Here is a 15,686-nt window from a genome sequence, read left to right on the forward strand (position 1 = left end):
GAGATGTATGGATTGGAGAAACCAGTGCTGTTTTGAAGGGAAGAAAGAAAATGAATATACTTTTTCCAAGCAGGGAGCTAGAGTCACGGTCATAGAGTTTAAGGCGAGATGAGACCACTAGATCATCTAGTCTGATTTCCTCTATATCACAGGCTACCAGCACCGCCCTACACCATAGCTACCTTGTATGCTGTCCTCGAATCCCACTCCTCCCTTGAGCAGGAAAGCTCATTGGTTCAATGGTAGCATTACTAAGTGGTCCTGACAGAATAGATCTTTTGTCTCAATTGACTAGGGACTGAAGGTGGTGACCTATGACTAGTCTTGCTCTGGAAGTCTTGCTTCTTCTAATCCTTTCTGATGACTGGTTGGCAGGGGTCTTGACTGCTCTGTCAGAGTCAATAGTTAAGAGGTTTCATCTTTGAGGAAGAACGAGCCCAGGACCTCAGTGTAGAGATGCAGCTTTCAGAATTAGTCAAAAATCAGTGAACAGGCTTGGCACGATCCTTTGCCTCAGGTCTTCAAGATGCCACTAGAAAGAGCTTGAAGTGGGCTGCCCTCACTTTGTGTCCTCTTGGAGGAGTGATACATCTGAGCATCCGTCAGGGATGTATCCCTTGCAGAGACTAAAAAGGCAGCTGGAGTGCCCATCACTAAGTGGGATAGCAGCCTCACAAGAGGGGCAAGTTTTAAATCTTGGGGATTGTTTCAATCATATTGGCTTGTGGCCCAGTACAAGGATTATCAAGCAGCTGCTGCCCCTCCCAACCAGGTGTATACAAATAAACCAAAAAAGCCCTTCTAACTGCACTACCTGCCTAACGAGATTGCAGTGTGTGCAGAGTAAGCGGACACTGCAGAGGTTCCACTTTGCTGCCAGGGGTGGTAAGAAGGAACTGAGGGACAGCTGGGTCTGCTCTAACCTTTATGCCCTCAGCTGAAGGAGCAGGAGAACATGTAGGGTGCAGCTGTGGGCCCACTGGGCAGCACTAGCCAAAGAGAATCAGCTTGCATGTGCACCAGAACTGGAATCCATGTGACAATCACTCAAAAAACCTAAACAGTACATAACACCATTACCAGAGCAAAGCTAAAAAACTGAGCAAACTGTCTATGGTGTCCTCTAAATCTTAGTAATAAACCAGAGACTTAAAATCGCAGGCTGAAATACTTTAGGTTAAGTACCTTTATACACAAACAGAAGCAGAACCTTTTCGTGCTAGTTTTCTTGTTTATGGGCTTTTACTATGGTGTTCATCATCATAGTATTGGATACTAGTTAAGAGAGATCCTGTACAGTAAGTACTTCAGTCTAAGAACAGTGGGATTTTCAAAGTGAAAGATGGATGGATTCATTGGACAATACATTTCATCCAGCATTATTCTCAAAGAAACACTACAGTGCTTGAGCAAGGGTTCTATAAAATATCAATTGCCAAGCATTTTACCAACATCATTTATGTTTTGGTCCTTGAAAAGAACTCCTAACAAACAGTTATGTTTAGTATGAATCTCACTTTTATTCTTCAATACTTTTAACCAACAGACCTAAGTAGTCTCCATATAAGTTATATAAAGCTGTGGAAGACTCTGATTATCATGCTATGTAGAAAATGTTCATAATTCTACGTCAAATTGAGTGATCAGTTGGAAAAGTTCTTGAGTTTCACCAGTATTCAAAAAAGTGTGATTACAATAGCCTGTCAATAGTATGTATATTCTGTCAAACGAACTTTTAATTTTGAAAAGGCACTTGCTTGTTACGCAAATGGCACTTTTTTTTTTCTTTTAAACTGTATCTATTCCTTTGAGCCTAGGTGATTAAGTCCCAGAAGCTGACAACTGAAATATATGAAGGAAGAACCTTGAATTCAATAATTAGAATAAGAAAACTGCAAATGACCACAAATTGTATTTTCACGAGGATACATTAGAATATTGGTCCATGCAATTTGTCCCTTAGGGGCCACATGTAGAGCTAAATTGGATTTATTACTGGAAAGTAATATAGTCTGTCGCCAGCCAAGAGCCTACCTGGAACACCAAAGAGTGAGGCAGAGGATTGAAATCTCTTCACCCTTTCATGACTCACTCACTCTTACTAGTAAAAAAAACCATCCAGACCCAGAAGTCACATACAGGACTCATACTGCACAAGGCCACGCTTTACCTCTTCTGATAGAAGAGTCTGAAGCAATTATTCCATTAGAACTTTACTAGTTGATAAGAACAGGAAACACAAAGTGACTAGACCAGTAATTTTCGTCTGAACATTGCATTTTTATGAGAGGTATAAATATATTTCCACAGTTGAAGCTGTGCTGAATTAGGAAGCGGGCAATTCATGTAATTGTAATTGAGGGTATAAAGTATGTTTTGTTTCCTACAGAAAAACACAAGACCAGGTATATTTCACAGTGTTATTCACATTTTCATTTTGTTTTTACAGCATATACAAGTGAACATTACATTATTCATTATGAACCACAAGGAGCAGGAGACAGACCTAATCAGGCTAGACAAATTGGTCCATAAACAATCCATATCAAAAGGATACCCTTGAGAAAAAAAAAAAGCCTAGTGGTTCTATTCAAACCTCAATACACTTACTATGTATTGAAGGAGGGTGGGGGGAAGGGAATCGATCTTCAGGTGCTTGTATCTCTTCTGTGCCAAAAAATTCTGTTATGAAAATGATTGGGAGAAGATGATTCAGTGGCTACTTAATATGTTACAGCTTGAAGATCCTGTTTAAAGCCAACCATGGTAGAATAGGCTGGTGCGGGGGCTGGGAGTACTGGAATGGTGATGTCAGCTTCTGCATAAGAGTGCATGCTGCATCGGTTATAAACACACCCAGCAGCATCGCGTTCAGTGTACCACTAACTGAGGTGAATATCAGCATTTTACGTTGTAACATATGCACACAGTTTGTACAAAGGACAGAATAGAGAAATTGAAAAATATCTCAAAGTGAAACTTTGGATTCCCATCGCCAGTGTCAACAAGGCATAATCTTCAAGGCTATTTTATGTATTTTGAGGGAAAGTCCCAACTCAAGATGATTGGGGTTCTGCCTCTAGCAGAGAGGAAGTCTGGTGTTGAAAACTAACCTTCATCCAACAAATAACTGGAATGGAAATTAGAACTGTGCTTATGAAAAGTCAGAAGCAAACCACTAGATTACTGAGGAGAGTATTAATGACAGATCCAGAGTCTCAGACGTAGGCCAGACTAACCGCCAGCAAGCTGCTTTGTTAAAGTAATGCTACAAGAATACAACAAAAAGATATATAACACCTAAAATTTTATGCTGCAAGGAAACTTCTGTAGATTTTGTTAGGAACAGTAAGATGACAGAACTCCATATACAAAATTATGCCACTGCTGGTTCTTTTTTCCTCATCATCAGAGCCTTCCATAACAGACTTATGTCATCAATGCTCAAGACATAGACTCTGATAGCTTGTAGATTAAAAAAAAGTTATGCCATCAAAATTAATGTTCTACACAAAATACTTCAACAAAATACAAGCACTTTTTTCATCGTTCAGAAACTGAAAGTAAGCTTTTTTTCAAAATATCTCCATAGGCAAAGGATTAAAAAGGATTTTAATTATACACATATGGTCACAATTCTGCCTTAAAAAGATCATTGGGAAATGTACATAAGGCCGCTTGTAAATGTACATCATCTTCATGTTACTGTTACAATGTCATATGTCCAGAGAAAAAAATTGACAGTATCATACATATTTGCTTTAGGTTGGGAGTAGGCTATTCAAAAATACAGTACTCTTCTGTACAAAAAAATCATGCCACATTTATTAAGATGGAAGAAGCATTGGTTTCTCGGGTAACCAAATATTTCAATCCATTTCTTGCTTACTATTCTTATTATCCTGACTTAAATTTTCAACTGATTCATTTCCCAAAATGTCCATATTAACAGAATCAACAGCTATGTTATAAAGAAAACATAATGTTTCTCACAATAGATAAAAAGAAAGCTGGTTCATATTTCTGAAACCATATAAAGATAGAATTTTTAAAAAATCACTCTTGATTTGTTGAAATAAATTTACATTATACAACACTATATGCCAAGGCAAAGAGGGGAGGGGGATATGAATATACACTAAAATGCAAATTTTTGTCCCCAAAGGGGGTAAAACAAATTACATTTACAGCATGAAGGTTTACAAATGTACATCTGTACAACCAAAGTAAGCATCACTACTAAATTAGCAAGGCTTGTAATAAACATCGAAACAAGAGATTTGTTTTCAAACTGTAAACTTACACCTATTAACTACACGTATACAATGCATATATTTATAGGAAGCAAAAAAGCTATCTGAATATTTAATCATGCTTACATGTTGAGCTATCAAGTTTACTGTTCAGTGGCCCCTTTTCTCCTCCATCAATACCTACTTTTTTGCATCTACTGTGAGAAAGCAAAATAAATGCTCAACACTTTCAAATCATGTCTTACAATTCTATATGCAAATTAAAAAAATACAAAACTCTACTCTTCCCGCATTGCAAAACTGACTGTAAAGTTAATGCAGGATTATTCTCTATTCAGACAGTACTTTATTGTATGGAAGTACCACCATGATTTTATTCCTCTACCTTGTACAACAATATATAAGTATATACACATCACTTTTTTTTTTTTTAAATACATTGCTAGAGAAAATATTAGGGCATTGCATTTTTTAAAAAAAATCATGGCCACAGCAAATGACGGATGCTTGTCTTTAAAGTTTCCATTGTTTTGTCAATCCCTACTTTAGTTTGCCGTGCCCTTTTTGCTATTTGGATATGTTGTGAACCACCAAAATACAACTTAACTTTCTGTAACATGTTAAATAATATTTATGCAGTTGATCAATTTTAATCTGGTATAAAAGACTCCACACAAAGGGGGGGGGGGGGGGAGAAGGGGGGAAGACATTCTATTTACAACTCTAGAAACCTGTTGTGCTGTGATAGTGGGTAGACCTACCAGATTGCAAGCCAGTGTATTAAAAGAATAATGTACTTTTTCCCTTTAAAAACTATTTTTCAGTGACTTTACAAGGTAAAAATTTACAAAATATGTGACAGCTATTTTGATACAATTACATCATATACAGGCATTCTGTGCTTTGTCAGCAGTTCAATCTGATAGGTCTCCGGGCCAGGGCTGGAGATATTTTATAATTCACTCCCCAAAAATATACACAAGAACAATAAAAATTTTACAAATGGATGAACAGAGTCAATAAATAGATTTAAAAAAATCAGAACATTTATAGTTAAGTTGTGGGTTTTGATAGTTCACAATGAAATTTTTCTTTCATTCAAGTTGCTGCCTGTATGTCTGGTCTTTTACAGCATCCCATTTGGTGGTCCTCCGATTGGCCCCAGATCAGCACTGTTCTTCAGGTAATACTTCTCTAACTTGGCCAGTATGTGTTTGCCATAGGTATATTTACGCAGAGTTGTAATGTGGGGTCGAATCTACGAGAAGAAAAATTTAGTTAACTTGTATCTAAAAATCTCTTAATCTTATCTACAATAAATTATTCTTAATTTAAATATTTTCAAGTGGAGCCTTATATTTCAAAGGTTACAAAGAGTTTCCAGAAAGATTTAAAATTAGATTCTGAAGAACCAGAAGCCAAGTGAGCCTTTTTCTTACTACAAACATTTAATTCCAAGCTTGTTTAGTATTGGCTATCCAAATTTAGTTTAATTTCTATTAAATATATTTGTCTTCAAGTTTTTGTTTATTTAAATACGAAAAAATGAATTATTCAGAACATATCAATAAAAGAGAAAGAATTGTTTGTTTACTTTGTTAATTTTTTTCTGTTATGTGCCAACACCAGGAAGACAGCCATTCAATATGCCACAGAGTAATCAGAGTTCAAGCACAATTACTTCAATGGCTATTGAGCAGGGCATTATACAGCGTAGTGTAGATTAACTGTGATTTTCTCCACCTCTAGATATTCTCAACTAAGAAGCTTGTCTGCATGTCAAGGAGGAACTAAGGCTACATCTACACTGCACGCCTCTTGCAGTGGTGCGTAGGGTATGTGTAGCTACACACTCCAGAAAAAGCAGGCTGTGGCCACACTGTGGTGCGTGGTACATGTGTCAGGGCAAGGCTCTGGCAGAGGGGTGAAAGAGGGGAAAGGCTCAGCAGCAGTTTTCCCCACTAACCCTCTCTGCCAGAGCCTCTACCTGCTGCCAGAGGCTTTCACTGTGGAAGGGAAAAGCTCCAGCAACTCCCTACGCCTGGAACCTTTTCCTGCCGCAAGTAAAAACTCTGGCAACAGGGAGCTGCTGCAGTGTAGACGTACCTTAAGTGTGGAAATCTGGCATCTGGATTAGCTACTATTTGTGTAAGTGATAGGTGAGGATGACTCACCCATTCATATTGGTGTCGGTCACATGATGGAAGAAAATTTCAAAACTACTGATTTTCTAAAATGTATACTAAAGTAAATGTACAACAAGAGCATTGGATAGAAATTTTTTATGTTTTTTAATATAAAAAGTCAGTCTTTTTTTTAAAAAAGAATAAAAATTAGATTAATACTAGACATAACTGTTAGGAGCTTTTTTCAAGGCCCAAACCATAAATCTGTAGAAACTAAACGAATTGACAAAAATCCAATTATATCCTGCTTCTTCAGACTATTAGACATTTAAAATAATTAAAAATTAAAAAGAGGATGTGCTTTTTATTTTACTAAGCCACAAATGCCCCCTTCCTGACAAGGGTAATGAACCTACAGGAAAGGTGGCTTCTAAAGAAATTCAGGTAAATTCAGAAATATATACAAAGAAGAGGTGACAGGAAACGTGAATATAGAAGAAAAAAACCTCCTAAAGCTGATGAAGCCATCTATCGATCTATCAAGTACCTTGTGCATTATAATCTTCCGCTGCGCAGGTTCAGCCATATCAATCATCTTCTGAACAACATAGTTGGCATATTGGTCCTTCATCATGGTGTATAAGGCACTGTGAGGACCATCGTTCTGGCAACAAACCTCGTCAATAAGTAAAGCTCTTTCAGCACGAGATGCATGAGTTACACATTTTTCTACGACATTGCTGGGGAAAAAAATAAGGTAATTGTGTTTTATAGGTTTAAAAGGTTTTGAATTAGAAAGTAATACACTAAAAGAATGTTCAATTTGAATAGGGATTGGCACGTCTGAGTGTTTTATACATACATTATGACTGTGGTACTAAATATTGAAAAGAGCATGATGTATACCAAAAGATTAATTTCCTTAGTTTTGAAAATACTTTCTTTTTGTGTGGAAAAAATGCCGGTAATCTGTATGTTTGAGATGGTCAAAATTAGAGCTGGTAGGAAATTTTCCAACTCAACATTCTTCTGTTGGAAAATGACTCGAATTCCAAAGTGTGTGTGAAACCTGCCTGGTTTTCTGCCAGCTCACCTGACTCTCTTCTTCGCAGCCCAAGTTTACAGGCTCCTGACTCCTCACGCCGACTGATGGGGAGCAGAGAGCCTAAAAATCCCTTGTTTCCAAGCCACCAGCTCCTTGGCAGCCCACTTGGTGGGCTTACAAAGAGCCAAATATCTGGAAGCCCCATCTCCCAAGCTCACGTCTCCTTGGCAGCGATGGTTCTAAAAGTCCCTGATTCTACATCAGACTGCCTAGTGGGCTCCTGTGGAGCCAAGGCTTCCCTGGACCCACAGCTCCCCAAGGAGCTGGGTCTGGGTGGCTGATTCCCCACCTGGCCAGCTCCCTGGGAGGACATGCTTCCCAGCTGCCAGCCATTATGTGAAAAATTCTGATGTTTTTTGTTCCACTATGGAACATTTCTTTTTATCAAAGTCATTTTTTCCACACAAATGGAAGCTCTAGGCAAATTATTAATCACCTTTGAATAAAGGCAAAATAATGAAATCCTTTCCTCAGCAACTGACGTAAATAAGTCAATTCCAAAACAACATTAAAAAGGTTAGTGAACCTTTCTTTAACACGGAGAACATTGTAATACCTGGCAAATTTGTGCTGACTCAGAGCTAGAACTTTTCCTCTTATTTCTGAAACTATTTTACTCTTGTCTTCAGGACGACCGTGCTCCAGCACATGTTGGATAACATAATTTCCATATTGATCCTGAAAATAAAAAGATTTCAGTTTTCTTATTGTGGTTCCATCTGAGGAACTCAGATAGCTTATGCATTTTTGTATTCACTTCAAGAAGTACAAGAGAAAAAATTAGTAACTGTAACTGACCATTACAAAATGATTAAAAAAGCACATCTGAAAAAGAACATTTCACCAAGAATTATTCATGGTCCTTCTACAGATTTTAGGTCCAAAATCTGAACCTTGCTAAAAATTGTGATTTGCCAAGGAATGACCACTATCTGCTAAATCCGTGTAAAATTAATTCTACACATTCACCACCAATGAAGCCACCAATTTTGTAGTGGTCATAAAACCTCCAAAACCTTCTGCAAGCTGATTCTACAGATGCTGTTAACTCACACTGTACCCTACACTATGCCAAAAGTGTTTAAACAAAGCTTTATCATCTCCATGTTCACTTATGCTTGTAAATAAATAGAGCTGGAAGCTGGGAGAGGAATCAATGTTTGCTAAATCAAAAAAGGACATGTACATAAAAATACCTAAGCAATTAACAGCCAGTAACATAAAAGAAAATGAAATCTACAACAAAAAACAGAGTTGATAGTAACTTCATATTGAAACATAAGAGTACACTAACCTGCACAAGCTGTTCTGTGTGTTGATGCAATTCCTCTAAGATGGGCAAAGTCTGCTCAGCAGTGCAGTGCTCCAGAATACGCTGAATTACTCTGCAGCCATACGGATGAGTTGAAAGCACAAACACCTTAAAACAACAGGATTACAAATTTTGAAATTAGATATACTGAAGTTTACAAGTGTGCTGTAAATTACTTTTCAAAACCGAGTTATTGAATAGTAGCAACTTCTCAAAGTACTGAAGTCTTCACAAAAGTGGTGTCTTCCAGCATTAGAAATTTCAGCCTCCAATCACATTCAGAGCCAGAGGAAGTCATAAGCACTAAAGATCTGTGCCTAGGACCCCAGCTCCTAGAGCCATCTGATTACATCAACTTCTCAGTGGCAGCAGAAATGTGCTCTGGGTACTGCCAACCCAGCTAAGCAGATACCCTAGCTACTGGTGTAAGTTTAACAGGGGCACTCCCACACAGCTGTTCCTGTTTTTCTTGATAGAAGGAAGGGGGCCACTTGCCACCACTACTACATCATTTATGGGCAGACCCACAAGAGGTCCATGACATGATGTACTAGGGTCTCGGAGAGTCTTCACCTGCCCTGATGACATTTAAGAAAAATATTTTTTTCACTCATGTTTCCTAATCTGGAATTTTATGTATTAACTGGATATTCTGGAATCTTATAAAACAGTTTTGAAATTCTGCAACTGATTATGCTATAAATTTTGCATTCCATCATATATACCAAGCCCACTGTTAAATACTTACAAAGTATGTGCATGTATTAAAAATACACAGTCACATCTTTGGCTTACTCTGGTTACTTAAATTCTTATCCAGACATGTCCTTGAAGGTTTGATTTAAGGCCTTAAATTTTTATGTGATGGCCAGGATTGAACACAAAGACTTACACCTGGAAGTTTTGATTAATTCACGCACAAAGTTAATAAAGCTAGTCTGCAAATTATTAAATTATCAAATTATTGAACAATCAAATTGTAACCACCTAGAGGATAATAGGGTTATAAGGAATAGTAAGCATGGATTTGTCAAGAACAAATCATGCCAAACCAACCTAATTTCCTTTGACAAGGTTACTAGCCCAGTGAATAGGGGAGAAGCAGTAGATGTGATATATCTTGATTTTAGTAAGGCCTTCGACACAGTCCCACACGACATTCTTATAAGCAAACTAGGGAAATGTGGTCTAGATGAAATGGTTATAAGATGGGTGCACAACTGGTTGAAAGACAGGACTCAAAAAGTAGTCATCAATGGTTGGCTGTGTGTCAAACTGGGAGCGCATATCTAGTGGGATCTCACAGAGGACAGTCCTGGGTCCGGAATTATTCATATTTTCATTAAATGATTTGGATAATGGACTGAGGAATAAAATTTTCAGATGACACCAAGCTGGGAGAAGTTGCAAAAGCCATGAAGGATAGGATTAGAATTCAAAACAACCTTGACAAACTGGAGAATTGGTCTGAATTTCAATAAAGATGAAATTCAATAAAGACAAGTGCAAAGTACTTCACTTAGGAAAGAAAATATCAAATGCATTACTATCAAATGGGGAGTAATAGGCTAGGTGGTAGTATTGCTGAAAAGGATCTAGGGGTTATAGTTAAGGCTACGTTTTAGTCACTGTATTTTTAGTAAAAGTCAGGGACAGGTCACGGGCAGTAAACAAAAATTCACGACCCGTGACCTGTCCCTGACACTTACTAAAAATAGCTGTGAATAAAACTTGGCCACGGTTCCCAACCAATGGGAGCTGCAAAGCCAGCGCTCTGGGTGGAAACAGCACAGAGCTGCCTGGCCACACCTCCGCCTAGCAGCTGAGCGAGGGGGATGTCGCAGCTTCTGGGGAGCCCCCCAGGTAAGCACCACCCAGAGCCCACCTCACCCCATCCCATGCCCCAACCTCCTGCCCACTCCCACACCCTGTGGGGGGGGTTAGAGTGGAGGGGGGAGGGAGCATTGTGGCCCAAGAGTGCCCCAGCAGCAGCAGGTGCGCTTGGCGCAGGGGCTGCCTGAGCTGCCCCTGAGCCAGGCACCCCGGCCACTGCAAAAGTCACAGAGGTCACGGAAAGTCATGGAATCAGTGACTTTCTGTGACCTCCATGACAAACTCGCAGCCTCAGTTATAGTGGATCACAAATTGAATACGAGTCAACAATGTAATCAGCTGCAAAAAAGGGTAATATAATTCTGGGGTGTATTAACTGGAGTGTCATATGGAAGACAGAGGTAATAGTCCCGCTCTACTCAGTACTGGGGAGGCCTCGGCTGGAGTAGTGTATCCAATTCTGGGCACCATACTTTAGGACATGTGGACAAACTGGACAGAGTCCAGAGAAGAGCAATAAAAATAAAAGGTTCAGAAAACCTGACTTATGAGGAAAGGTTAAAAAAACTGGGCATGTTTAGTACTGAGAAAAGATGACTGAGAGGGGACCTGAAAACAGTCTTCAAAATTTGTTAAGGGCTGTTATAAAGAGGATGGTGATCAATTGTTCTCCATGTGCACTGAAGGTAAGACAAGTAGTAATTGGCTCAATCTGCACTAAGCGAGATTTAGTTTATATAATAGGAAAAACTTTCTTACTAAAAGGATAGATAAAGCACTGGAATAGGCTTCTAAAGAAGGTTGTGGAATCCTCAGCATTGTAGTCTTTTAAGGACAGATTGGACAAACATCTGTCTCAGATGGTCTAGGTTTACTTGCTTCTGTGTCAGCACAGGGGCCTGGTCTTGAGTTCTTGAGGTTCCTTCCAGCCCTACATTTCTACGATTCTATGAAAATTTATCTTCTGTTACATTACAAAAGTGTTGTACTTTTTCATGTTTTCAATTACTACATTATATTACACCTGGAATAATGCATGGCTCTCCAGTAAACAGTGTTACAATTTAGTCAAGGGCATCTATTTATAAACCATTGAAACCAGTCCCTCCATCCCTTCCCCCCCACCATCATACTTTGTTGTAAACAGCGAGGGGACTCGAAAAGTGAAATCAGCCATCATTTGTTAAGTCATGGTATTGTTATTCACAATAAAAGGTTAATATCACAGGGAAAAAATATCCATCTCAGTAATGTAAAGTGCGTGAGAGACAATGATATGTTGGAGATTTTGTAAAGAAATGTGTTTGGTGCATCACTAAATAAAACCTAATAATCTGAATTACTGTAGTTGTACTTTTCAGACAAGTACAAGGTGGTCATACTAAAAGTTTATTTAGCTGCAGTGATTTCTGTATTGTCTTTAGTACAATATTAACCTTGTAATACAATTTCTTGGAAAAATGATCAGTGTCACCAGACACTTCTACTAATCCAGGCTCAGAGAACATCTAATTGAATTTAATACAGGTATTTTATTAAAAGTGATTAGAATCAGGTGGATAACTTTGGAAGAAACTGCATGGTGTCAAGTATCAGGGGGTAGCCGTGTTAGTCTGTATCCACAAAAACAACAAGAAGTCTGGTGGCACCTTAAAGACTAACAGATTTATTTGGGCATAAGCTTTCGTGGTTAAAAAACCTTGATTTTTTTACCCACGAAAGCTTATGCCCAAATAAATCTGTTAGTCTTTAAGGTGCCACCAGACTCCTTAAGGTGCCACCAGACTCCTTGTTGTTTTTGTGGAAGAAACTGCTACTACTTAAGGTAAAGCACATAGGTACAGATCGAGGAGAAATAAATCTCTCTTTACAAGAGTCTGGGAATAACTGCAGTTACTTCTATTGCCATGAACAAAGATCAGAGATGGCCTTTGGTTAACTGAAATTATAAAATATGACAAAGGAAACCTGATCATGTCAGTCTCTAAACTGGACTGAAAAACTTGACAATAAGCTGAATATTTCTGCCATCAAATTCATAGAGCATCTGATGTCACTTTCAGAGGGCCTCATCCCCAATATACTCTAACTCTACGTCACATTAACCATCTAATTGAAGAGTTTTATTTTTTCCAGTTAGGACAAAAAAAAGTGATGTTACATGCTATGTTAACTTAAACGAGACACCAATGTGTTGATAAATCTGTTTGGTATTTGCAAATTACACTGGTCTACAATTTTTGAGAAGTGGTCTGCTTCAGAGATAAAATGTGCTATTTATTATGTATTTTGAGATGCTGAATTCAAATATGACAATTAAAACAACTGATTGGCTACTGTTTCTAAGATATTTAAGTTTTTATATTATATGTCTATGTATATTGTGTAGATAGTAGAGTTTTAATCATAAATTGTAAACCTAGGTCTTTTCATGTGCTTATGGTTGCTTTACATGATAATATTTCAGCTGTCCTGTTTATGTAACACTTTAAAAATCAGCAAAAGGGTTATATAAATCAAATTTATTATGAAACAAAAGGCAAAAAACTATTATGTACATAGTTTAGTCCTATTCAGTGTCTACTCGGTGCTTCTTGGCTTGTCTCTTGTATTCATTAAATGGAGCATCTCTTGTCATTGTCCAGCAATAGTCTGCAAGCATTGATGGGCTTCATTTGCCCTGATAGCGTTTCTCCATTGTTGCAATGTCCTGGTGACATCGCTTGCCGTGCTCGTCGCTCACTGCTCTGCAGTTCGGTGGAAAAAAATCTAGATGAGAGTGCAAAAAATGTATCTTTAGTGACATGTTGCAACCAAGGCTTTTGTATGCCTTTTCCACCAACAACCTGTAGTTGTCTGCCTTGTTGTTTCCGAGAAAATTTATTGCCACTAACTGGAAGGCTTTCCATGCCGTCTTTTCCTTGCCACGCAGTGCATGGTCAAATGCATCATCTCGAAGAAGTTCACTGATCTGAGGACCAACAAAGACACCTTCCTTTATCTTAGCTTCACTTAACCTTGGAAATTTTCCACAGAGGTACTTGAAAGCTGCTTGTGTTTTGTCAATGGCCTTGACAAACTTCTTCATCAGACCCAGCTTGATGTGTAAGGATGGTAACAAAATCTTCCTTGATTCAACAAGTGGTGGATGCTGAACACATTTCCTCCCAGGCTCCAATGACTGTCGCAGTTGCCAATCTTTCTTGATGTAGTGGGAATCTCTTGCACGACTATCCCATTCGCAGAGAAAACAGCAGTACTTTGTGTATCCAGTCTGCAGACCAAGCAAGAGAGCAAAAACCTTCAAATCGCCACAAAGCTGCCACTGATGTTGGTCATAGTTTATGCACCTCAAAAGTTGTTTCATGTTGTCATAGGTTTCCTTCATATGGACTGCATGACCAACTGGAATTGATGGCAAAACATTGTCATTATGCAGTAAAACAGCTTTAAGACTCATCTTCGATGAATCAATGAACAGTCTCCACTCATCTGGATCGTGAACGATGTTGAGGGCTGCCATCAAACCATCGATGTTGTTGCAGGCTACAAGATCACCTTCCATGAAGAAGAATGGGACAAGATCCTTTTGACGGTCATGGAACATGGAAACCCTAATATCACCTGCCAGGAGATTCCACTGCTGTTGTCTGGAGCCCAACAGCTCTGCCTAACTCTTGGGTAGTTCCAAATCCCTGACAAGGTCATTCAGTTCACCTTGTGTTATGAGGTGTGGTTCAGAGGAGGAGGATGGGAGAAAATGTGGGTCCTGTGACATTGATGGTTCAGGACCAGAAGTTTCATCCTCTTCCTCATCTGACTCAAGTGAGAATGATTCCGGTGCATCAGGAACCGGCAGTCCTTCTCCATGGGGTACTGGGCGTATAGCTGATGGAATGTTTGGATAATGTACAGTCCACTTTTTCTTCTTTGACACACCTTTCCCAACTGGAGGCACCATGCAGAAGTAACAATTGCTGGTATGATCTGTTGGCTCTCTCCAAATCATTGGCACTGCAAAAGGCATAGATTTCCTTTTCCTGTTCAACCACTGGCGAAGATTTGTTGCACAAGCGTTGCAGCATATCTGTGTGGCCCACCTCTTGTCCTGATCTCCAATCTTGCAGCCAAAATAAAGGTGATAGGCTTTCTTAACCATAGTGGTTATACTGCACTTTTGTGATGCAAAAGTCACTTCACCACAAACATAGCAGAAGTTATCTGCACTGTTCACACAAGTAGGCGGCATCTCTGCTCACTTTGGCTAAACAGAAATGTGTCCCTTTGCAAAATCAAACACTGACAAATAAGAGAGCATGACACTGTATGGATTTCTAGAGCTGATATAGGGCAATTTGTTCAGCAGAGTGATGTAAGCTTCGTTATGGCTGCACGATCCGTGACTTCTAGGAATAACATGATGCAATTCATATCATGTATGATGCAATACCAGCTTCAGATTGCATCATTCATTGTTTTGCCTAAAAAGCAAGTACTGTCCAAACCCAATCATAGATTTATTCATAGATCCAGTCAAAGATGTATTTTAGTCATTTCTGGTTTAAATTGAGATCCCTTCCCTTTATAACTGACTTATCCTCCGCCATTCCCAAGTCAAGGGTCATATATACTGACCCAATAGCATATCTTGAAAACTAGAGTCAATCAACAATTTTAAGCATCATTTTCGTTCTCAGTGACCCAGAATTAGTAAAGTTTGACTACATTTATTTCAGAAGCATTTTGGCTGTAGAGCAGTGTTATTCAGCAATCCTTGGGTCAATGATGCAACACCTAGACTAAAGTAGAGAAATTAACAACATTACCTGTCCTTTGAAAGCATCAATGATGAACTGGAGTGACTGTGGCTGGACACACTCAATGCATTTTTGTACAACATGGTTTCCATTTTGATCTTTTACACATTTCAGAACATGACCATCCAACTCTTTCACCATTTCATTCTGCAAAAAAATAAGGAAATTACTAAATTATCCACTTCTCTACACTGATGCTGTAGCAAAACTGCATTTTCGAATGTAATATTCAAATCTTTA

General features: G+C 38.7%; 1 protein-coding gene across 5 annotated transcripts in view; it reads right to left on the reverse strand.

Moving 5' to 3' along the window:
- Positions 1–2,265: 2,265 nt before the first annotated feature.
- Positions 2,266–15,686, reverse strand: part of PUM2 (pumilio RNA binding family member 2) — a 103,393-nt gene continuing 89,972 nt past the window's right edge. For 4 of the 5 annotated variants that reach the window (XM_034766573.1, XM_034766571.1, XM_034766574.1 and 1 more), the window contains 5 exons: positions 15,456–15,593; positions 8,779–8,904; positions 8,041–8,162; positions 6,927–7,119; positions 2,266–5,511 (listed from right to left, as the gene is read on the reverse strand). In XM_034766573.1, coding sequence (XP_034622464.1) covers positions 5,380–5,511; positions 6,927–7,119; positions 8,041–8,162; positions 8,779–8,904; positions 15,456–15,593 — 711 coding nt within the window. In that variant the 3' untranslated portion in view covers positions 2,266–5,379. Of the gene's footprint in view, positions 5,512–6,926; positions 7,120–8,040; positions 8,163–8,778; positions 8,905–11,349; positions 11,577–15,455; positions 15,594–15,686 lie in introns of those variants that run through there. The other variant, XM_034766575.1, reaches the window with a different exon arrangement.

This window comes from Trachemys scripta, chromosome 3 (assembly GCF_013100865.1).
Source record: "Trachemys scripta elegans isolate TJP31775 chromosome 3, CAS_Tse_1.0, whole genome shotgun sequence".
Lineage (NCBI taxonomy): Eukaryota > Metazoa > Chordata > Testudines > Emydidae > Trachemys > Trachemys scripta.